Source organism: Sander lucioperca, chromosome 2 (genome assembly GCF_008315115.2).
Source record: "Sander lucioperca isolate FBNREF2018 chromosome 2, SLUC_FBN_1.2, whole genome shotgun sequence".
NCBI classification, from domain to species: domain Eukaryota; kingdom Metazoa; phylum Chordata; class Actinopteri; order Perciformes; family Percidae; genus Sander; species Sander lucioperca.
In genome coordinates, this window is record NC_050174.1 from 33,843,441 (window position 1) to 33,868,811 (window position 25,371).

Here is a 25,371-nt window from a genome sequence, read left to right on the forward strand (position 1 = left end):
AGCTAGTTAACACTATACTCGACAGCAGCTAACGTTAGCCTACCGCTAGCTAGTAGCTGGATTAAACATGGTTAAAATGTTGACAGCTAACGCTAAACGGTGTAAAGTTTGACTGTGTTTTACTGTAGAGGATTCAACACCGGGATGCAATGTGCCGCTGCGTTGTCAGAAAAACACAGACGGTGCATTCAATGAAACTGGTAAACTACAGCCTCGTGGTGCATTCAAAGACCATATGGCCTTAGCAATAAACAAGCCATTCTTTAATGTCGCCTACTGTTGTTTAGTACCCTTCTTTTTTTTTCTTTTTAACTTTCTTAAAAAGTAGGCTATCGGTTAAGGCACCGGGCAAAAATTATGTATTCGATTAATTTAGATTAATTAATCACATAGTATGTAATTAATTAGATAAATTATTTTAATCGATTGACAGCCCTAATTATTAGCTCTAGGAACTATGCAGGAGCGGATGCTGGCCGTAGTATTATGACTATGCTGCGTATGGACCATGGCTGTGTCTCATTCCTCATACTTCCGTCAGTACACTGCTAACGTGCACTGACCACTTACTGCCGTAGAGCCCACTTTCAATGGTTAGTATTGTCACAAAAGGAACACTTACGTCAGGGATCTTCAACAGGGGGTCCGGGACCCCCAGGGGGTCCTCAGAGTCACTCCAGGGGGGCCTCCAAATTATTGTTAATTTTTGAAAGTTTTTTTCAAAAATTAAAAAGTTTTAACATAATTCCACACACCGCTTTCGAGCTCACATAGCTCACTGTCTCTTCTTTCTGTCTCTTTCTTTCCTTTCTGTCTCTTCCTTCCCTTTCTCTTTCAGCGTGACTTGTAGTCGTTATATTGTCAGCTAGTTTACTTTATAATAAAACATCAGATTTTATAAACTACATGTGTTCTGTGTGCAGTAATATTAATGTGTAAAGTAACTAGTAACTCAAGCTGGAACAGGTGAATGTAGTGGAGTAACTAAAGTAACTAGTAACTCAAGCTGGAACAGGTGAATGTAGCGGAGTAACTAAAGTAACTAGTAACTAAAGCTATAACAGATGAATGTAGTGGAGTAACTAAAGTAACTAGTAGCTAAAGCTATAACAGATGAATGTAGTGGAGTAACTAAAGTAACTAGTAACTAAAGCTATAACAGATGAATGTAGTGGAGTAACTAAAGTAACTAGTAACTCAAGCTGGAACAGGTGAATGTAGCGGAGTAACTAAAGTAACTAGTAACTAAAGCTGTAACAGATGAATGTAGTGGAGTCAAAAGTACAATATTTCTCTCTGAAATGTAGCGGAGTAGAAGTAGAAAGTGGCATGAAAAGAAGAGACTCAAGTAAAGTACAAGTACCTCAACATTTGGTACTGAAGTACAGTACTGGAGTAAATGTACTTAGTTACATTCTACTTCCTGTCTCCGTTGGCCTCGTGATATCTGCGTGGCGTTTGTTCGGGGAGTTGAAACCGTCGGTTTCCCTGAACATTTGGTCATAAACCAAAGTATTGGACACATTAAAACAACAACTATATAAACAAATCATAAATAACTTACATGCATGCCTTATTGCTCGATATGCAAACCCTGATTCCACAGATAACAATGAATGTAAACCTGAATATTGATTTCAAACTGTAGTCCGTATTTTGGATCCCCAAACATTATTTACAAGACCAACACACAAAAACAAACTTTAGAGGTTAAGGGCTCCTATCCTGCACCCGGCGCAGCGCAAAGCCCGACGCAAGCGTCTTCGCTAGTTTAAGCCCGACGCAGTTGTCAGTTTCCCGTCCAGCGCCCACGTTGTTTAAATAGCAAATACACCTGCTCCCACTGGTCTTACAGGGAGGTGTGTTCAGGTGCATTCTGGGTGTGCTGGTCTTACAGGGAGGTGTGTTCAGGTGCATTCTGGGCGTGCTGGTCTTACAGGGAGGTGTGTTCAGGTGCATTCTGGGCGTGCTGGTCTTACAGGGAGGTGTGTTCAGGTACATTCTGGGAGTATTGCTACTTAGGGACGCACAGCAGCACACACACATGCAGAAGATTACAAATAAAAATATTATGGTGCAAATCCTCCATCATAATAGCAATGCTCCAAGGTCCAAACGCGCCTGGCTTTTAAAGGGAATGGGAGATGATCTCTGATTGGTTGATTACATGTTACGCCCAAAACACACCTCTGATTAATGAAGACAACCCTTTAGGACCATGCGCCCGGCACACGGACCGTTTTTTCTGGCCGTCAAACTAGCAAAAGTGGATTTGGACACGCCCTAAACGCACCTGCGCCAGGCGCTTCACGCCGTGCGTTTAGATCGTTAAAATAGGACCCTTAGTTTGTGAAAGCTGTGGCACGTGACAGCTCTTTCCCTTCATCAGTTCTATCGAGGAGGAAGAGGAGGAGAAATCTGAGGGAGAATCGCTGTCGGAGGGAGAGATGGCAGCCCTCAAGGAAGAGGTAGAGGAGAAGAAGAAACTGATCGCTACGTTAAGGAACAAACCGTGGCGCATGAAGAGGAGACTTACGCTTCTCAAGTAAAACACAAAAACTGCTGCTGCCTTCTCTTCTAGTTTCTGTTTTTTTTTTTTTTTTTTTGCTGATTGACTTTTTCCTGCGACCAGTTTCCTAAGGCCGGCTACACACTGGCTGTGTGGCGTGAGCATGTCAGCTGCGTGGCGTGAGCGTGTCGGTTGCGTGGCGTGAGCGTGTCGGTTGCGTGGCGTGAGCGTGTCGGCTGCGTGGCGTGAGCGTGTCGGCTGTGTGTCGTGAGCGTGTCAGCTGCGTGGCGTGAGCGTGTCGGCTGCGTGGCGTGAGCGTGTCGGCTGCGTGGCGTGAGCGTGTCAGCTGCGTGGCGTGAGCGTGTCGGCTGCGTGGCATGTCCGTTTATATTTCTGCTCCCATGGTAACAGGTTAGAGCGTTCACACTGCCTGCGTGACACGCACGTCCCAGGCGCGGCTCGAAAATGCGTGCATGCTAGAAATAGGACCGACACCTATTTTTCACGCCACATGCAAGCGTGTTGGAAGCGTTTCCATGCAACATAGAATAGGAAAAGATGTTTATATGTCATTTTGACACAAATACATTTAATAAATGACGATGTTTGAAAGTCTTGAGGTTTTGATATAAATGCGGATATATATGTATTATATATTTTCTAATTTTGCACCTGTCAATACAGAACCAAATTTATATTCTGTAGCTTATTAGTGACGTCTTTGCTGTAATCAAATCAGTATATATTTATGTTTAACATGGTATTTCATTTTATCAATGGGAAACATCCATGTGTCCAGACCAAGGGGGTAAGCTTCGCTTCAGAGCTCAAACCTCCTATGGCGCCATTCTGATGCTACCAAGCCATCACCTCCCGTTAGCATCCCATTGACTGCCATTCATTTTGACGTCACTTTGACAGAGAATAACTTTACATCTGAAGAGTTTAAAGACTCTATTTGTCCGTTGTTTATTTCTAAAGAAACACGACAATGTATAAAAGGCTCCATTACCTTGTAGCTCACGTTATGGCTCCGTAGCAGACGTTTTTATAAAAATAGGCTAACGATTGGGTCATAACCACGAGACTTACTGTCTCATAGTAGAGGAATTACCGTATAGTACAGGAGAAGCTCTCAGGCAGTTTGGACTTCCATTAGCTGTTTAAGTTTAATGACTAATGTTAACTATCATTTTAGTGATCAATAATTAGCCTGTGTCTATGTTATCTCCTTACATATACCTACGCTCTCCGTCTCTGCTAGATTGGGAATGATTGAGATTTCTCTTGGCACAGCTACCAGAAGACTTCCAACTTTCAGACAGGTTGCTCACGTCACATCTACGTCTTCAAGCTCAGTTGGAGGCTGCTCAGTAACGCTCAGCCATCACCGGGAAAGATCTTCTAATATCCTTCACTGGTCTCCATCCAGAGACACGGGATCTGCTGGTCCATTGTTATATACTCTCTATGGTACAGACAAGGCTAGCAGCAGCAGCGCCGCGTCAGACATGTTTCTGGTGTGTAAAGACATAGAAAACGCCACGCAGCCGCCACGCAGCTGACACGCCACGCTCACGCCACGCTCACGCCACGCTCACGCCACTCAGCCAGTGTGTAGCCGGCCTAAATGCCTCCCATCACTCATGTCATGTACATGTGATGTTGATCATTCATTAAAACGTGTTCATCGCTACCTGAGCTGTTTGGTTCTTCTCTTTATCAGTGTTGTGATCTTTGGAAAGTCAAAACTTCTTCTCAGTCATCAAGGTCAGAGTATCCAAAGAACGGTTAAATTCGAGGGCAACTGGACGTCCTTAAAGCTCCGTTGTGTAATGTTTTGAGTTGATTCTTAGCTAAAAAGTTCTTTCACAAATTTGTGCTCATTCATGTGTAATTACTTCTAACTAAGTATTCTCGTAAGCGTAGAATCTGACATTCAGAATCATTCAGAATTAGGGTTGCCATATTCCGGGAATTTTCAAAGTTGGAAACTTTCCATGGGAATTAACGGGAAGAAATGGGAATTAATGGGAATAAACTGGATATTTGTAATATTGCATGTTATAATACTGTTGGTCTATAACAGGGAGCTTAAATGTAGTTGGAAAAAAAACATCTTGCAGCATAATCTTGGTTAAAATAACTTGATTTAATGCAACTTCAGTTGAATGTCCTCCCTATATTCGTTAATGACGCATGCACGCAGTAATCAGCATAGGCTACTACATACTGGCCAACATTTAGTTTTTAAAATATGGGAGTTTTTTTTTTTTTTTGGGGGGGGGGATACATAACCCACTGCTATTATTAATTAACCTATGTGTGTTAATTGTATAGCCCACTTAGCATAGTAAATCAAAATTCCCCAGCTAAACTTTCAAAAAGCAAGATTAAAAATATCCAGTTTGTTCCCATTAATTCCTGTGAATTCCTGTTAATTCCCATGAAAGTTTCCAAATTTATATATGTATCTTGTTGTCTGGCAGGTGGACGACTCGAACAGTAATCAGATTACTTTCTCTTTATACCTTTATTTTTATATATATATATATATATATATATATATATATATATATATATATATATCTTGTTGTCTAGTAATGTTGAAGTATGTATACATAATGACTATAATACTATGTTTTTCATGCCACCCTTGTGACGTGTAATGAACCCTGCATTTTCCAAAATTCCCCAGCTAAACTTTCCATGGAAAGTTTCCGGAATTTTACCGGAAAATTTTTGCCCCTTTGCAACCCTATTCATAATACATACGTGTGAGTCGATTGTATGTATTCTGCCATGTTGTGCCTCCATCTTTAAAATACATTAGCCAAAGAGGGACATATACCTCCGCGTTTGGTGATTTTACACTCAGTGGCACCGTGATGAATGCCAGGGGGAGATTACTCGATCTGCCGGCAGATTTGAAAGCCTGTTGAAGATGGAGGATCACGCTGATACTTTACTAACATTAGCTTGCATTCGTTTGGGAACCTGATAGCTGATGTTAGCAATGAAACTGTACCAAAATAACGAAAACGTAAAACTATTAATACTAGGGCTGTCAAAATAACGCGTTAATTTCGATTAATTAATCGGAGAAAAAATAACGCTATAAAAAAATAACACAGATTAATCCATTCCATATTGACGTTTGACCCGGAGCCGTTCTAGCCTCCATTGGACTGTAAAATGAAGGAGGGAGACGAGAATGTGCTGCCTGGATCATTGATCCAGAAAATCTTCTTTCTGCCAACCCTGGCTACCGAAATCTGGAGCCACTGATATGTCTGCTCTTCTCTCTGGTGCTCTGAAGACGATACAGGAAACACAAACACCGCTGCATGTGACGCTAGTTAACACTATACTCAACAGCAGCTAACGTTAGCCTACCGCTAGCTAGTTAACACTATACTCGACAGCAGCTAACGTTAGCCTACCGCTAGCTAGTTAACACTATACTCGACAGCAGCTAACGTTAGCCTACCGCTAGCTAGTTAACACTATACTCGACAGCAGCTAACGTTAGCCTACCGCTAGCTAGTTAACACTATACTCGACAGCAGCTAACGTTAGCCTACCGCTAGCTAGTTAACACTATACTCGAAAGCAGCTAACTTTAGCCTACCGCTAGCTAGTTAACAATATACTCGACAGCAGCTAACGTTAGCCTACCGCTAGCTAGTTAACACTATACTCGACAGCAGCTAACGTTAGCCTACCGCTAGCTAGTTAACACTATACTCGACAGCAGCTAACGTTAGCCTACCGCTAGCTAGTTAACACTATACTCGACAGCAGCTAACGTTAGCCTACCGCTAGCTAGTTAACACTATACTCTACAGCAGCTAACGTTAGCCAACGACTAGCTAGTAGCTGGATTAAACACGGTTAAAATGCTGACAGCTAACGCTGAACGGAGTAAAGTTTGACTGTGTTTTACTGTAGAGGATTCAACACCGGCATGTAACAATCTGCAGCTGCTGTTGGAGAAACACAGACGGTGCGTTCAATGAAACTGGTAAACTACAGCCTTGTGGTGCATTTGAAGTTATTGTAAATGACCTTTTCCCATCTGGTGGTTGTTTTTGTTGGTCAACAGCAATTTACTAGTGAAATAAGTTATTGTTATTGTTATACATTATTATTAAATCATTTAATTTTGACCACATTAGCAATGCCCTTTTTTTTTCTTTTCTTTTTTTACTTTCTTAAAAAGTATCGGTTCAGGCACCGTTAATTATGTATGCGATTCATTTTGATTAATTAATCACAGAGTATGTAATTAATTAGATTACATTTTTTGATCGATTGACAGCCCTAATTAATACGCTGGAACACTCCCCCAAAGGCACCTCAATGCCCCCTTTTCCACAATATTGCTTCCAGCAATCCACATTCACATTTTTATTCAGTTGTGCAAATACTCTGGAGACACATTCAGACAGTTGGCAGTCAATCTCAAGTTAACACGTCGCATCCCACACCTAGGTTGGCTTTAGTTCAGCCTGTTAGACATCTTCCTCTCAGTGTGAAGACTGGAATCAACACCGAGCGGATGCTTTGCCAGTTCCAATGTAGGTTAGTGTGTGTGTTTCTCCGTACAGATCAGAGTAAGAATGCAACCCGATAGGTGACCTGCTCTAACTTTTTCATGAGCTTGACACTGTTGTTGTGGCCGACGCTCTGACCGCATGCATTACACCATCAATCAGTAACTCATCCCAAACCGCAAAGTCGTTTTTCCTGTTCTTCCTGTTGCCACTGACTTATTTATTCATTGGTGTCTGGGTAGATCGTGTTCACTGTGTGTCATTGGTGGATGTGTTCTGTGATTGGTCAAACAGGGAGGCCCAGGATTTTGTTGAAAAATTTGAAGGAGCTCTCGGGAAAGGAAAAGGCCGGAAGCTGTTCGCATTTAAAGTCATGATGGCCAAGGTAATCTGCCAGCCTGGTATCATCAAATGGCGTATGAATAACACGTCAATTTGCATGTTATAACAACACATTTGTTTCGCTTTTTGTGTCATTAGTTTTAGTCGCCTTTTTCAAGTTTGTTTTGGCAAGTTTTTGTTGCGTCTTTTGGAGAAAAAAAAATCCACGTTTTTGTCACCTTTTTCAAACGTTTTCTTGACATTTTTTGGATGTTTTGTTGCTTTTTCATGTTTTGTTTTGGACAATTTTTTTGAGTTTTTGTCGCCTCTTTCAAGATTTATTTGACAATTATTTTAATGTTTTTGTCGCTTTTTATTTAACTTTTTTTGGACACTTTTTTCAACGTTTTGGTCTCCTTTTTCAAGTTTTTATCAGAGTTTTTGTTGCTTTTTTAAATCCGTGCGGACATGTCCCGGGACCTACATAGTTGGAGATCTCCCCCCCCCCCCCCCAAATGTTGAACCCAAAGTTACGCCCTCGCTCAAAGCTACATCAATCCGAATATCCGATGACATTGCGGTAATAACCATTTCTTTATTTCTTTATTTCAGAAACTAATCAAGTTGAAACGTGACTTTGAGAACTTCAAAACAGCCTGTATACCCTGGGAGGGGAAGATAAAGGATGTAGAAAGTTGGTACCACTCTGACATTATTTGCAAAAAATAACAGAGCTATGACTTTAATGTTTCTGATATCACTACATCTGTAAGTCAAGTTCTCTGTTTTCCTAATCATAGGTCACTTTGGATCCTCCGTGGCTTCCTACTTTATTTTCCTGCGGTGGATGTATGGTCTGAACATGGTCCTGCTGGGGCTCATGTTTGGCCTGGTAGTAGTGCCTGAGGTACAGCCTTCAACAGCACCTACTGCTACCGTATCCTACAGCGCTATGTGGAGCGGTGCTAACGTTAGATTAAACAAAGTGGTGGAGCAAGCTAGAGAAAGGAGAGAGAGAGAGAGAGAGAGAGAGAGAGAGAGAGAGAGAGAGAGAGAGAGAGAGAGAGCGAGAAAGCGAGACAGAGAGAGAGAGAGACAGAGAGACAGAGAGGCAGAGAGGCAGAGAGAGAGAGAGAGAGAGGCAGAGAGAGAGAGAGAGAGAGGCAGAGAGAGAGAGAGAGAGAGGCAGAGAGAGAGAGAGAGAGAGAGGCAGAGAGAGAGAGAGAGAGAGGCAGAGACAGAGAGAGAGAGAGAGAGAGAGAGAGAGAGAGAGAGAGCATAGCCTCATCCATGTTCTCGCTCTCCTTTCTCACGTCTATCCCATCCTGTTTAGGTTCTGATGGGTCTTCCCTACGGCTCCATTCCCAGGAAAACGGTGCCTCGAGAGGAGCAGGCCACAGCCATGGACTACTCTACGCTCACTGACTTTGAAGTCAGGATCTTAGCTTTGTTTTTCAATTTAATAGTAAAAGCTATTGTGCAGTTGTAATATGTGAAGTATAAATCTGTGACTGTGTCCTGAACAGGGATACTTCAAGTACTCCATTTTGTTCTACGGGTACTACAACAACGAGCGACAGATTGGGCTTCTGAAGTTCAGGCTCCCGCTGTCATACCTGCTGGTGGGCGTTGGCATCTTCGGATACAGCCTGATGGTTGTCATACGAACGTAAGGCGAGACACACAAACAATCAAACAAACGTACAGTTGTGCAGACAGAGACGTTTGTGTGTTTCCATGTTTTCTTTTTCTCACTCCTCAGGATGGCTCGCAACGCAAACGAAGGAGGGGACGGAGGGGATGAGGGAGACTTCACCTTCAGCTGGAAGATGTTCACCAGCTGGGACTACCTGATAGGAAACCCTGAGACTGCAGACAATAAGTACGCCTCCATCACTACCAGCTTCAAGGTTAGCAGGTGTGCGTGCGTATTTGTGTTGGAGTATAGGCATTGTAACCAGTGTAGTGGGAATTTTTCCCGAAATAAGGCCTTAAGGCCGGTCAAATCTGACTCCTATTAATTAATTCCTACGTCTTCTACAGTATATTGGACTTAAGTTTTCCAGAACACAAAGATAATCTGAGACGATGAGTTCAGTTAAGCAAAGTTTACTGAGTCCAGCATAAGAGAACTAAGTTTCCCTAGCAACAGACACTAAGTCAGAGCTGGTCCACCAAGATCTCGTCTGAATTATGAGCCCCGATCTGTTTTCTCCCCAAGCTTTTATCCTATCTTCACAAGGGGGGTGTCTTCTTGTTTTTTTAGACAGAAACTGTTATCTTACACACACGCCAAGGTCGGGGCTTCCGTGTGTTGCAACTCCCTCGTCTGTTCTCGCAACCTTCAAACAATGCACCTCTATGCCTTCAAAGCCTAAACTATTTTTATGACTTAAGCTTAACTTTCTGTGCATCAGAGGTCACCCGGAGTACTTTTAACCACTTCCTCAATGACTAACACAGCTCTTTTGCAACGAGCACGTACACACATTCTGTTAATAAAATATTTCTACACCAGGGCTTTAAATTTGCCAACCCGCCAAAATGTATACTAACTTTGGCTGGTGTAACGTTGTAAAGTGACGAGCCAATTTGGCCAGTGATGAGTGAAATGCGGGCCAGATCAAAATCTGCAAGGGGACGGGTTTGGCCCTCGGGTCTTAAGTTTGACACGTGTGCTTTAAACGTACCTATTTTGCCCCGCTGTAGGAATCCATCGTTGATGAACAGATGAACCAGAAAGATGAGAACATCCATCTCCGACGGTTCCTCAGGGTTCTGGCAAACGTTCTGATCCTCTGCAGCCTCGGAGGCAGCGGATATCTCATCTACTACGTGGTGAAACGTTCGCAGGTCTTTGCTAATATGAACAAAGACGATCTCACCTGGATGGAAAAGAACGAGGCAGGTTGACATGAAAATTTGGTTATTTCTTTACCTTTTATGATTAGGCGATGAAAAAAGCCCAGTTCAGGCCAAAGATTTGCGATGAGACGAAACTGTTTTAGAACGTTATAGAAACAGTTTTAGCGGTCTGAACCGGCCGTCTCGAGATGTCTCATGGTTCAACAGCCAATAGAGAGGTCAGCTGGTGGAGTCTCCAGAGGCTGGTTTTAGAACGTAAGAGACGTCTCCTGTTTCAACAGCCAATAGAGAAGTCAGCTGGTGGAGTCTCCAGAGGCTGGTTTTAGGACATAAGAGACGTCTCCTGTTTCAACAGCCAATAGAGAGGTCAGCTGGTGGAGTCTCCAGAGGCTGGTTTTAGAACGTAAGAGACGTCTCCTGTTTCAACAGCCAATAGAGAAGTCAGCTGGTGGAGTCTCCAGAGGCTGGTTTTAGAACGTAAGAGACGTTACCTGTTACTTTACAATAGAGAAGTCAGCTGGTGAAGTCAGCTACAAACTATAGAAATAAAATGATCCATAATCCATTTTATTTCTATGTTACGAACAGTCAACTGGTAGAAATGGCAGAGTTTAGACGGAGGTTCAATGAGTGCCGGCGAGCATGGTATGTTGTTGAGCGAGCTAGAACGTGAATAAAGAGATGGAGCAGCGATAGAACAAAGCAAATAATTACCTAAATAAAACGTTTTCGCCGATTCATCACTAGAAATGCAACTGTAGCAAGCACTACTTAGTATCACTAACGTTATCCACATTCATATTTAGATGCAACAATGATATATCAGCTACATAAAGCCTTAAAGTCAAAAGTTAAAACGGAAGTACAAAGACTCGTTCCTAGGAAGATGACACACCATACAGGGTTTAGAATGCGACAGATCGGTGCGTTGCAAGTAGTTTTCGAGAATCTTTGGTCTGGACTGGGCTTAAAAATAAGAGTGAAAAATTAGATTAGTAACCCCCCCTCTTTCGTCTAATGTCTCAGGTGGAGTTTGTGATGTCTTTGCTGGGTTTGGTGTGCCCTCCTCTGTTTGAAGCCATCGCAGAACTGGAAGATTATCACCCTCGTATTGCCCTCAAGTGGCAGCTGGGACGAATCTTTGCCCTTTTCCTGGGAAACCTTTACACCTTCCTCTTCGCTCTGTTTGATGAGGTTAATGCCAAGGTATGACAGAATATAGCGTGATTTATGGTCCTGTGGAGGCTCCACGCAGAGCTTTCGCCCTGGCCTACGTAAATGGCCTGAAGTTTATACTTGTGCGTTGGTTTGTCCATCGTTGTTTTGTGCATCGATCTCTTAGCAGGGCCGGCATGTGTGTGTGTGTGTGTGTGTGTGTGTGTGTATGTGTTGCATAAGAACCTATGGGATGGGAATGATTGTTCCAGGTAGTAGTCAAACCCTCAGGCGTAGCCAGGGAAATGGAGATAAAAAAACTTTAGATTACGATTGTAAAACCCATTAAAATATACGTAAAATATTGGTTTAAAACAAATGTAATTTGGCAAGTGACCATGGTATAAGCATGTTAATGCCCTTTGAGTTGTCCATTGTCAGGTATTAATGAACTTCGGAGGAGGCAACCATCCTCCTCTGCTTTGTTGTGTATTTTTGGGATGTTTTGAGAAAGGAGAGAGGCTTGGGTCCAATGAATATTAACTAAAAGAGTTAATAATGAAATGACATGACAGAAACAAGATTTTACGCTGCAGCGGACTGAAAAGATTCTTCTCCCTTGTGGATTCACATTAAACAGTCCTTAACGAGCCTCTGCTTGTTCACTATATTCTCCTGGACATGTGGGCGGTTCCTTTTCCCCACATGGATTAAAACCATTCCCATTGGTCCCTAGATGGCACGGTGGCATGTTGGGCGCATCTCATTGGTTTTCTTCGTCGCCCAAACATGGAGGGCATACCTCTAACATAATAGATGTTTGATGTTACTCTCGGACATAGATGAAAGGTCCTACCATGTGGGTGTCAATTCTTTTCAAGCTACAGGAATTAACATTCTTTTGTTCTAATATAGTCTGCCAGCAGGGGTTGGCTCCAAGACGGATAGACAAAAGGTTTCTTCCTGCCGTGTGAAAAGAGCTTCCTCTTGTATGCTAAGTGACAGACATGATCTAATTTATTTTGTGAAACTTAGGAATCAGTATGAAACAGAAAGATATTGATTAGGTCTACAAGTATTGATACAATCCTTGTTGCCTAACCCAGCTCCAGCGTACATTGTGAATACACTTAAAACATAAAAGTACATTAGTATCAAATTGATATTTAACTTTTTTAAACTCAACAATCCCTCCGTTCACACCATTTATAGTGTGAAAGCTTCACGCCTCACCGTCATCCATTAATACCTGACAATGGACACCTCGTCGAGCATTAACCCTTACTTAAAGGTTCCAGTAATGAGCATGCTTTGTATTTTCTGTTCTTTAGTTGGAGAGTGAGAAGGACATCAAGAATGCCACTATATTGGCTTTGAATGAGTATGCCGCCAACTACAGCTCCTACTACAACACCACAAATGTTCCTCCTCAAAATGTGCATCCAGCTGACGTCATCAGAGGACCCTGCTGGGAGACTGCAGTGGGAAAAGTCAGTAGTTATTATACTGTATACTAGAAGTTATAGGTTCCGATAAAGAGGCAGCAAACACTACACATAATCAAACAGAAGAGACCTGATTTCTAGGGTTGCCCCAGTTCAGACCAAAGATTTGCGGCGAAACGAGTTAACACCCAAATCCCAAAGATTAAGGGTCTGGCGCTGAGTAATGAAAATGGCCCAACTTGAGGGGCGGCACCAAGCATGCATTTGAAAATCTCACTGCACGCAATTGGATAACACTACGACCAATCACAACAATACACGGGGTGACGTATCCAAAGCCCCAAATGCTTAGCTACCAGAGGAGCTAACCGGTAGATTAAACTCTTAGCTACCAGAGGAGCTAACTGGTAGATTAAACTCTTAGCTACCAGAGGAGCTAACTGGTAGATTAAACTCTTAGCTACCAGAGGAGCTAACTGGTAGATTAAACTCTTAGCTACCAGAGGAGCTAACTGGTAGATTAAACTCTTAGCTACCAGAGGTACTAACTGGTAGATTAAACTCTTACCAGAGGAGCTAACTGGTAGATTAAACTCTTACCAGAGGAGCTAACTGGTAGATCAAACTCTTAGCTACCAGAGGAGCTAACTGGTAGATTAATCTCTTAGCTACCAGAGGAGCTAACTGGTAGATTAATCTCTTAGCTACCAGAGGAGCTAACTGGTAGATTAAACTCTTAGCTACCAGAGGAGCTAACTGGTAGATTAAACTTAGCTACCAGAGGAGCTAACTGGTAGATTAAGCTCTTGCCGTATCTGGTTGGCAAAACAACAAAAACGTCCTTCTTGCAAAGGAACGATTGGAGCACCGTCTTCTGTTCCTCTTTTAGATAAAAAGCCAAGTCTAACTCGTTCATTGTAGCGGCCAAAGCCGTTTCAAACAACTGGTGTTCATCTGTAGCCATTTTGCAATGTTTACTAATGACTTGGACGTCGCAGCGCTGTCGTCGTCTGTTTAGCTCGCCTCTGGCCCGCCTAAATCAGATACACTGATGTAATTGGTGCAGCTTGGCTACCAGGGCATAGCTAATGAGCATCATTACTCAATGCCAGAGTGACTCGTTAAGGAAATTCAAATTGTGCTCTCGCAAGAACTCTGGATTTCTGCTACTTGCAACGCGCCAGTCTGCAGCGTTCTGAAAGCTGCCAGTTCACACTAATGAGACAAAACGGAGTATCATCTACATAGAAACAACTCTCTGTACTTTTGTTCTAACTTTAAATAATGAATGAGGATAGTGATAGTGAGATACTTGCTACAGCTGCATTTCTAGTAGAGATCATTTCATTTAATTTATTATACAGGAACATTTAAAAGCAACAATTAAGTTACAATAAACGGGCCTGACTCAGTTTAAAAACTGGTTTACAGCAGGTTCCTGTTCTGCAGCAACATAGAACAATGAACACAATTCCGGCACATTTATACATTTATACAAGACATTATTACTGACTAGACAGATACAAATAAAACATTAAATACGGAAAAACAAGACTAAAAACAATACATGAACAATCAGCGTGTGCAAGTATGACTAACAAGAAGAAACAGTTTATATGACTTTTTGAAATATGTGATGGATGATAATGTTCGAATGTGATGGGGAATGTCATTCCAAATTTTGGTGTAAATATAGAAAAAGGATTTCTGACTGTAGTTGTTTTTGTATGGGGGAACTGGAATTAGTGCCTGTGAGACTGACCTAGTGAAACGTATTGGTCTCATATTGTGTGTCGGAAGAAGAATTGTAAGTGCTGGTAAAGAGCTATTTTGAATCTGAAAATAAGATTAAACAGAGAAAACGTTTTATTTCTCTGATTCGCTGCTTTGTTCTAATGCCGCTCCCTCTCTTCAGTCACGTTCTAGCTCGCTCAACCACATACCGTGCTCCCTGGCGCTCGTTGAGCCTTCGTCTTAAACCCTGCCATCTTCACCAGCTGACAGTTCGTAATATAGAAATAAAATGGGTTATTGATTATTTTATTTCTATAATTTGTAGCTGACTCAACCAGCTGACTTCTCTATTGGCTGTTGAAACAGGAGACGTCTCTTACGTTCTAAAACCAGCCTCTGGAGACTCCACCAGCTGTCCTCTCTATTGGCTGTTGAAACAGGAGACGTCTCTTACGTCCTAAAACCAGCCTCTGGAGACTCCACCAGCTGACTTCTCTATTGGCTGTTGAAACAGGAGACGTCTCTTATGTCCTAAAACCAGCCTCTGGAGACTCCACCAGCTGACTTCTCTATTGGCTGTTGAAACAGGAGACGTCTCTTACGTTCTAAAACCAGCCTCTGGAGACTCCACCAGCTGACTTCTCTATTGGCTGTTGAAACAGGAGACGTCTCTTACGTCCTAAAACCAGCCTCTGGAGACTCCACCAGCTGTCCTCTCTATTGGCTGTTGAAACAGGAGACGTCTCTTACGTTCTAAAACCAGCCTCTGGAGACTCCACCAGCTAAGTCGCAGTGACACCATCAACTGGTTTGAGTCGAGCTGAGATGGGCCGGTTCAAACTGCTGAAACTTTTCTTACAACGTTCTAAAACGGGTCTGTCTTGTCGCAAATCTTTGGTCTGAACTGGGCTTAAAGGGTAACTACCGTTTTTTTCAACCTGGACCCTATGTTCCTATGTTTTTGCATCTAAGTGACTGATGAGAACAACAATCTTTGACATTGGTCCAGTATTAAGTGAGATTGCTGCAGTCGGCAGCGGCGAAACAAGCTACAATGCAAGTTAATAGGGCAATTGTCCAGCTTGTATTTACGTTCACAAAAGTTCTGTTGTTGCCGCTGACAGGCTCAGATTATTATTCTAAGTGTCTGACAACATCATGGAAAGGATTCCTACCGAGATAGACCTTTAAAACCTCTTTAAGACCTTTCTCTTTAACCAGAAACAGCTCTGAAGTCGCTAGCACTAAACCCACCAGACTCTATTTAAAAAAGCAATACTTTTAGCGTGTATAGAGCCAACATATGTTCACATGTAAATCAGTAAACTATGTGTTTATTTCAACCAAACCTAAAGTTGTGATGGTTGGAAAAGTGGAAAGACGACCCAAAACGGCTTTTCATAGTTTTATTTTGTTTCTGTCAACTTTGAGTGAAGTGTGTTTTACGATGCTAAAATTACTGTTTATTTACATGGAGTCTGGTGGATTTAGCGAACGCAATTTCGCGGATGTTTTTATGTTTAAAAAAAGGATTTTACTCATTAACAGAAAAGTCGACCTCCTTAGAAATCCTTTCCATAATGTTGTCAGACACTCAGAATATTAATTTGAGTCTGTCAGCCGCAAAAACAGAACTTTTATGAAGGTAAATACAAGCTGCACGATTTTTTCTAACTTACATTACAGCTTGTTTCTCCGCTGCTGACTGCAGCGATCTCTCTTAATACTGGAACAATGTCAGAGATTGTTGTTCCCATCCGTCACTTAGACACAAAAACATAGGAACATGGGATTGAAAAAAACAGTACTTCTGAGCACATTTAAAGTGGTATTTTTGCATGAATCTTTGTGGAGAAACTAAATCAACAAATCGATTAGTCAACAATATCATACGAGTGTTTGTCGATTAACCCTTGTGTTGTCTTCCCCTCGAACATGAACTGGGTCAAATTTTTAAATGTTTTCGGAGTTTTTTTCTATGCTTTAGGTGCTTTTTTTTTTTAACATGTTTTTGTCTCTATTTTTGAACGCTTTTTTATACATACTCAATACACCTAATTTATTTGACATTATACCTAATTTTTGAGTTAAAAAAAGCAGTAATTATGAATTATTTTGACTAATAATTCAGAGGATGTTGAGTGGATCACAGACTGTTTTGAATTTTTTTTTTCAAATGCTATAAAATTGTATTAAACACCGAAAACTCAATGAAAGTAGTCATTTATTTTTCCTGGGAAGGAAAACATTGTGTTTCCATACGTCCAACGTACATTCATGTTATTTTTTTAGGCAATTTGGCAGAATATTTCGGATATAAAAAATGTTGAAAACATGTCAAATTTAACCCGAGGACAACACAAGGGCTAACAATTTCTTTCTTCGTTTACAGCCCTACTGATTTCATTTATCGGTTTGTATTTGTGCTTATTTCTTTCACTTCTTTTGTCTTTGGTTTCTCGTTGAAGGAATTTGTGAAGCTGACCGTGTCGGACATACAGGTGACCTATTTGACCATCTTGGTTGGTGACTTTTTGCGGGCTGTCATTGTCCGCTTCCTTAACTACTGTTGGTGCTGGGATCTGGAGGCAGGATTTGTGAGTACTCATATTGTGTCAGTGGCTCATTACAGGATGTGTGTTTTTGTTTGCTTGGTTAGATTTGGTAAAGAATAAATTATATTTTCTTTTTAATCTTCTGTAGTGGGAATTTGTCCGAAATAAGGCGCCTAAGGCCTGTCAAATCTGACTCCAATTTATTAATTCCCACGCCTTCTTACATCGGACTTAAATTTACCAGAACACAAGGATCAATCTGAGACCAAGAGTTCAGTTAAGCAAAGTTTACTGAGTCCAGCATAAGAATTACAACACTATTGTGCGTTCACAAACAGAGTCTAAGTTTCCCTGGCAACAGACATGAAGTCAGTCCGGTCCACCAAGTTGTCCTCCGAATTATGAGCCTTATGAATTACAACAAAGCCTTTAAGGAACACTTAATTGAGGAGACAATTAAGCAGGCAGTACAGTTTAACCATGATGTGTTGTGCCGTCCCAACTCTCTGAAGTTCCTGTCTTCCTAAAGGAGTAATTAGGGTCCTATTTTAACAATCTAAGCGCACGGCGTGAAGCGCCTGGCGCAGGTGTGTTTAGGGCGTGTCCAAATCCACTTTTGCTAGTTTGACGGCGGAAAAAAGTGTCCGTGCGCCGGGTGCATGGTTCTAAAGGGTTGGACTTAGTGTCTTCATTAATCAGAGGGGTGTTTTGGGCGTAACATGCAATCAACCAATCAGAGATCATCTCCCATTCCCTTTAAAAGCCAGGAGCGTTTGGACCTTGGAGCATTGCTGTTATGATGGAGGATTTGCACCGTAATATTTTTATTTGTAATCTTCTGCATGTGTGTGTGCTGCTGTGTGTCCCTGTGTGTGTAACAAGCATAGTGTGCGCGCACTGTGCACGAGCCTAGGAGCATTTTACTAATGCTCTGTTAAAATAACAATGAAATGCTGCGTTATTGACTTTAGACCAGGTTTTTGTTGGTCAATGGAGCGATCACTTCCTGCTGCCTCAAGATAGCAATACACCCAGAATGCACCTGAACACACCTCCCTGTAAGACCAGCACGCCCAGAATGCACCTGAACACACCTCCCTGTAAGACCAGCACGCCCAGAATGTACCTGAACACACCTCCCTGTAAGACCAGCACGCCCAGAATGTACTTGAACACACCTCCCTGTAAGACCAGCACGCCCAGAATGTACCTGAACACACCTCCCTGTAAGACCAGCACGCCCAGAATGTACCTGAACACACCTCCCTGTAAGACCAGCACGCCCAGAATGTACTTGAACACACCTCCCTGTAAGACCAGCACGCCCAGAATGTACCTGAACACACCTCCCTGTAAGACCAGCACGCCCAGAATGTACTTGAACACACCTCCCTGTAAGACCAGCACGCCCATGGGCCACAGATGGGCGCAGGTGCATTTGCTGTTTAAACGACGTGTACGTCTTAAAATAGTAAAGACACTTTCGTCGGGCTTTGCGCTGCGCCAGGTGCAATATAGGACACGCGACACACACACACACACACACACACACACACACACACACACACACACACACAGAGACACAAACACACACACACAACATACTCATTGTATAGCTACTATGTAATTCAGTTTTTGTTGAACACTGTGTGAGTATACAGCACAGTTGTGTGTGGATCCAACCTGATACCGTACGATGCCATCTGGCAGGACAGCTGATCCCTAACAGGCAGTGAAACGGGACGCTGCAGCGGGAACTTAATTACAGAGAGAGGATCAAGTGCAGAGTGTGTCGAGCAGGTGACGAGCTAATCATGTTGTTGTGTTGATTTCCAGCCTTCATATGGAGAGTTTGACATCAGCGGGAATGTGCTGGGGCTGATCTTCAATCAAGGAATGATATGGTGAATTACTAACTAAGTACATTTACTCCAGTACTGTACTTGAGTCCAAATGTTGAGGTACTTGTACTTTACTTGACTCTTTTCTTTTCATGCCACTTTCAACTTCTACTCTGCAACATTTCACAGAGAAATATTGTACTTTTTACTCCACTACATTCATCTGTTACAGCTTTAGTTACTAGTTACTTTAGTTACTCCACTACATTCATCTGTTACAGCTTTAGTTACTAGTTACTTTAGTTACCCCGCTACATTCATCTGTTACAGCTTTAGTTACTAGCTACTTTAGTTACCCCGCTACATTCATCTGTTACAGCTTTAGTTACTAGTTACTTCACACATTAAGATTACTGCACACTGTCACAAACCGGCTCAATGCATGCGACAAAGAGGGGAGACCAAACAGGTTAAAAATGCCAATAAAGTGTTTATTGTAAACAAATTGCTATTAACAAAAGAATCAGGACATACTGCCAGCTCAGCCAGGAAAGCTAGAGAAGCCAACAGCAGGCAGAAATGGGAGGGGTCGTAACACCCCCCTCCATAAGAACGGGGTTCCTCTAAGAACCACGTCAATCTTAAACACTAAACCTCTGTCATCACTACTGTCTTTACTTTATAATTAACAGCACACTCTAAGGTTATGTTCAAAGACAAATTATCTACATGGTCAATATAGTACCCATAGTCCCATGTAAATACCACTCCTTCTGGTTACTTCCCCCAAAGCAGTCCATCTGTCTCCAAGATCCAGCAACCCTGGTAACTACAGGAGCAATTAAAGGTAATAAAAGACCGTAATAAAAGAGAACCGTTATCAACATGAAATCAGGGATCTAGGGACGCGCAAGACAGTGCGTCCGCAATTACATTGTCAACCCCTCTGATGTGACGAATATCCAAATTGTATGGCTGCAAGAACAATGACCACCTCATCAGTCTCTGGTTGGGATTCTGAAGAGACTTCAAGAACGTAAGCGGATTATGGTCCGTGAAAACAGTTACTGGAGATACCCCAGAGCTGACATACACATCAAAATGCTGCAGAGCCCACACAAGCACCAACGCTTCCTTCTCAACCACTGAATAATTGAACTGATGCTTGTTAAATTTACGGGAAAAGAAGCTCACAGGACAATCTACCCCCTCTGCATTTCCTTGCAACAAAACAGCACCAGCACCCACATTGCTGGCATCCACGTGAAGTGTAAAAGGAACACAACAATGATATGACCGTCTCAAATGCACCCTGACAATGTGAAGACCAGACGTACTTAGCCTTAGCCTTCAACAAATCAGTCAGAGGTGAAATCACAGATGAAAAATTTCTACAGAACCCACGGTAGTACCCTACCATCCCCAAGAAGCGCATTAACTCCTTCCTGGTAGTAGGTGGGGGAAACTGCTGCACTGCCATGACCTTCGCCTGGACCGGCCGAACTACGCCTTGGCCTACCACCTTTCCAAGGTATGTCACAGTGGCCTTAGCAAACTCACACTTAGCAAGATTAACTGTCAGCCGTGCCCAGACAAATCTGTCAAAAAGAGCATCTATTCGCTGAACATGCTCCTCCCATGTGTCCGAATACACCACAACATCATGAAGATAGACAGCACAACCACGTAGGCCAGAAACAACACGATTCATTAGCCGCTGAAATGTTGCAGGAGCATTCCTTAAACCAAAAGGCATGACGGTGTAAGAATACAAGCCAGAGGGTGTGATGAAAGAGGAAACTTCTCTTGCTCTTTTGGTAAGTGGAACCTGCCAGTACCCCTTGAGAAGATCAAACTTACTCACAGATTTTGCCAAACCCACCTGATCAATACAATCTTCCATCCGTGGAAGAGGAAACAAATCCGGCTTTGTGAGACCATTCACCTTGCGATAGTCAGTGCAAGGCCGCAAACTACCGTCTGCCTTCTTAACAAGAAGGCAAGGGGAAGCCCGTTAGACGAACATGGCTCAGCAATGCCATTCTCTAGCAGTGAACCTCAGCATCCAACTGTCTCCTTTTTTCATCCGAAACACGATAAAAACGCTGCTTCACAGGCTCAGAATTGTTCACATCTATATCATGCTCAATCAAGTGGGTCCTGGACGGGGTATCAGAAAACAGCGAAGGATGGACCGTAATCAGTTTAATCATCTCAGTACCTTTATCCGTATCCAAATGACCAACAAGAATGTCCAGATCTTTTAGTGTCTCAGAATTTTTCAAACGACCCTGCAATAGCGCATCATCTGAGACCAACTCCTCCCCCTCAGTACCCACTACCTCCGCAGCACAAGTGGTGGAATCAAAAACAGAACCTGCAACCAAAACTGTTCTCACCGCCGGAACACCTAGTTCCCCTGGAGAACATGCAGACTGACGACTGTGATATTGCTTCAAAAGGTCTACATGGTACAACTTAGTAGATTTTCTGCGGCAGGGCATGGCAATTACATAATTAAGGTCAGAGACCCGACGCACCACAGAAAAAGGACCACTGAACTTTAACCAGAAGAAGCAGAGCCAAGACTCGGTCGCCTGGTTCAAACTGACGAACCCCAACCCGCCGGTCATAACGATTCTTCATCTTCCCCTGTGCAACCTCAAGGTTTTGCTTCGCTAGTTCCCCTGCCCTGTACAATCTCAACCTGAAACCATGCACATAATCGATGAGGTTCTGAGGAGGCTCCTCAGGCAAACAACCATCTTGTAACACTGCAAGCGGACCCCGCACCTTATGTCCAAACACCAATTCATTCGGACTAAACCCAGTATTTTCCTGAACCACTTCCCGAGCGGCCAATAGCAACCAGGGTAACCCATCCTGCCACCAGACAACTCTGTACAGTAAAAGCGCAACAAGGACTTCAGGGTTTGATGGAAGCGCTCCAGTGCGCCCTGACTTTGAGCATGGTAAGCTGTTGATTTGTTATGTTTAATGTGCAACTGCTCAAGAACCTGAGCAAAAAGATGAACTGAGTCAACGCTCCAACCACTGACCTAGCTGTAATGGTGCGGAGTGGATACACAGCAGGATATCTTGTAGCCTGACACATAACAGTCAACAAATATAAGTGCCCTGATTTGGACCGAGGCAAGGGACCAACGCAGTCCACGATCAAGTGTTCAAAAGGCTGCCCTATAACAGGAATTGGATACAAGGGAGCTGGCTTAACAACCTGGTTCGGCTTACCAGCGAGTTGACAAGCATGACAGGTTTTGATGAAAATTGCAACATCTCGCTTCAAACGGGGCCAAAAAAAATGTTGCAGTATGCGCTCATACGTTTTACGGACGCCCAGATGACCTGCCACATCACCATGCGATGTCCGGAGGACTATGCCGCGTCGTCCAGCAGGGACCACAACCTGAAAAACTGACTCTCCCAGAGACATCAAACCCTGCGGCACCCATTTACGAACAAGCAATCCCTCTTGAAGGAAATAACACTGAGCAGAACTCCTAACCTCTTCTGCTGGCACAACTTTATTGAACAGCTCAGTTAAGGATGCATCCGCTTTCTGGTCTGCCACCAACTCGGCCTGTGAACTAGCTAGCTGCTTGACCAACAGAGAGTTTGGCAATTCCAAACACTCTGGTTCCACTGCCTCTGATCCAGCTCGACTGGCAGCTCCGGTAACAGCGCAGGCAGGAAAAATGTCATCGGATCCATGTGGCTTTGCTGAGGGTGCTACCACTGAGGAACCAGCTGGCAGTTTCACTACATTAGGCACTCCGTCAGCCCACACTATCCCCAGCCAAATCATTCCCCAGAATCACATGAACACCCTCAACAGGCAACTGAGACCGGATGCCAACTGACACCTCACCCTGAACAAGACCACAACTAAGAGAAACGAAGTGTAAAGGAACAGAGAATGGAACCAGTCCCATACCAAGAGCGATCACACAACCACCCGTATCAGTCTGGGAAGAAAATGGCAGCACAGACTCCAGAATAAAAGAATCTAACGCCCCGGTATCTCTTAAGATCTTAATAGGAACCTGCACACTGCTTCCCACCAATGAGACAAACCCATCTGAGATAAAGGCTGAAAAATCAGCCTGAGAGGTCACAGATGTAATGCCTGGAGCAACCATAACAGGCTTCACCCGACCAGAAAACTTTCCTCTCAGCAGTGGACAATCCTTTCTCCAGTGCCCCTTTTCACGACAGTACCTGCAAGTGTCAGAGCCAACCGGAACGCCCCAACTTCCATAACCAGACCTATTGGGCGGTACGTCACTTGTTAGCGTTGACTTTTTTTGACCATGATAGCGGTCAAACTCATGACGACCGTCTACATTACTTCGAAAAACACTTTTGTGGGTCAACACATATTCATCTGCCAATATAGCCGCCTCCCTGGGTGTCCGTACTTTACGCTCATTAATAAATGTAGCCACACTCCCAGGAACTGAGTCTTTTAGCTGCTCCAAGATAAGCAGATCACAAAGATCCTCAAAAGTGTCAACCTTAGATGTTGTACACCAGCGCTGAAACAGTGATATCAAGTCACAAACAAATTCCATGTAAGTTTGATCATCAAGCTTACCTCTAGAACGGAACCGCTGACGATAAGCCTCAGGGACAAGTTCATAGACTTTCAACACCGCAGACTTTACGGTCTCATAGTCCCTACAATCGGCCACACTCAAAGCTGAGTAGGCCATTTAAGCCTTACCAGTCAGAACACATTGCAACAACACAGTTCTGTCTGCATCTGGCCAATCCCTAGCATCTGTGATACGCTCAAACAGAGAAAAAAACATGTCCGGATTCAACTCACTGAACTTAGGAAGCAGGCGAAGATTATTAACCAAGTCAAACTGAGTACTCCTGCCCCCACTTCACGAGCACCAGTGCCTGACACGTCTGATAGTTTACCATCCTTCACCAACTGTAGCTGATACTGTTGCACCTCCAACCTTGTACGCTCAGTTGTGTGCTTCATGGTCTGAAGCTGTATCACAAGTCAAATCTCAACGTCTCTAACTCCACCTGCTGCCTAAGTTGCAACTCCTGCTGCTTAAGTTGCAACTCCAACAACTCCTTTTGCTGCTCAAACGTTAACGTCCCTACGCCAGGAACCAGACTAACCACTGGACTAACTACTGGCTGTCTAACACTCTCCTTTAGCTTCTTATCCACAACGTCAACCCCATAGTGCTCTGCAATCTTCAACAACTGCTCTTTTGTGCATTTCTCCAACACAGACTCTGAAGGATCTTCAACAAAATTATCTATGAGAGAAGTCATTCTCACCAGCTAAACAAAACCTGACTGGGACAAATAGGGAAAAAAAAACTACTCCGGAGTAACACCAAAACAGGAGCCTCACCTCTACCTAACTAACTACAACCATTTAAGCTAGCTAACTAACCCACCCCTAGTCTTCGTGCAGTTAATGGTGGGGGGTACTTATGCACTCTAAACCAGTGGTGTGAGAAAAACAACCAGAAAACTGGCGACCCTCTCACAGCCACGGAGATGCTCCCGAGCTAATAGCTCTACCCACCTTCGCCGCCACCTAAAGCAACACCACGAGTACTATAGGAGTACTCGCTGCCAAGCCTAACGGGGAAGAGGTGCTCCTGCACAAAACACTCAAAACACTCAAAACACTCCAGAATAGTCCCACCTTGAAGCCCCAATCAGATACACAACTCCAAGATATCAATACATAGCTCCTACAAACTACCACTAAACAAAGCTGACTGGCACTAACAACCTGGATTTCCCCTCAAAACAACTGACACAAAGTTACTCTAAGCCAACTCACAATTTCGGCTAAATTAGACTTAACCTAATTCACTCCTAACACTTGAAGACGAGCCCCCACTTGTCACAAACCGGCTCAATGCATGCGACAAAGAGGGGAGACCAAACAGGTTAAAAATGCCAATAAAGTCTTTATTGTAAACAAATTACTATTAACAAAAGAATCAGAACAGGTGTGGAATCAATGTTATCAGTAGTGTATGCGGTGTGTGTGTGAGTGAGAGATGTGTGGACAAATGACAACTGCAACAAAGGAGATAAACCAAACCCAAACCAGGAGATGTGGAGCCTAGGAGAAGGAGAATGCAGAGAGAGAACAATCAGACATGACTAGTATAAATAGCCTTGGTTGAGGCCTACCCAGGTGTCCACCAATTAACTAACGACCCCTCCCATACTGCCAGCTCAGCCAAGAAAGCCAGAGAAGCCAACAGCAGGCAGAAATGGGAAGGGTCGTAACACACACAAACTAGCCAACAATATAACGGCCTACAAGTCCAGCTGAGATGATTAGACCATTAAACACACAACTGGTTGGATCCTTTACTC

At 43.2% G+C, this 25,371-nt stretch overlaps 1 protein-coding gene across 1 annotated transcript in view; it reads left to right on the forward strand.

Annotated features, from left to right (window-relative positions):
- tmc2b (transmembrane channel-like 2b) overlaps positions 1-25,371 on the forward strand; it is a 34,572-nt gene that overhangs the window by 3,471 nt on the left and 5,730 nt on the right. The window contains exons 4-15 of the mRNA XM_031305950.1: positions 2,390-2,545; positions 7,360-7,450; positions 7,999-8,080; positions 8,187-8,293; positions 8,720-8,818; positions 8,913-9,055; positions 9,149-9,296; positions 10,096-10,290; positions 11,278-11,457; positions 12,738-12,896; positions 17,054-17,182; positions 18,977-19,044. Coding sequence (XP_031161810.1) covers positions 2,390-2,545; positions 7,360-7,450; positions 7,999-8,080; positions 8,187-8,293; positions 8,720-8,818; positions 8,913-9,055; positions 9,149-9,296; positions 10,096-10,290; positions 11,278-11,457; positions 12,738-12,896; positions 17,054-17,182; positions 18,977-19,044 — 1,557 coding nt within the window. The remainder of the gene's footprint in view (positions 1-2,389; positions 2,546-7,359; positions 7,451-7,998; positions 8,081-8,186; positions 8,294-8,719; positions 8,819-8,912; positions 9,056-9,148; positions 9,297-10,095; positions 10,291-11,277; positions 11,458-12,737; positions 12,897-17,053; positions 17,183-18,976; positions 19,045-25,371) is intronic.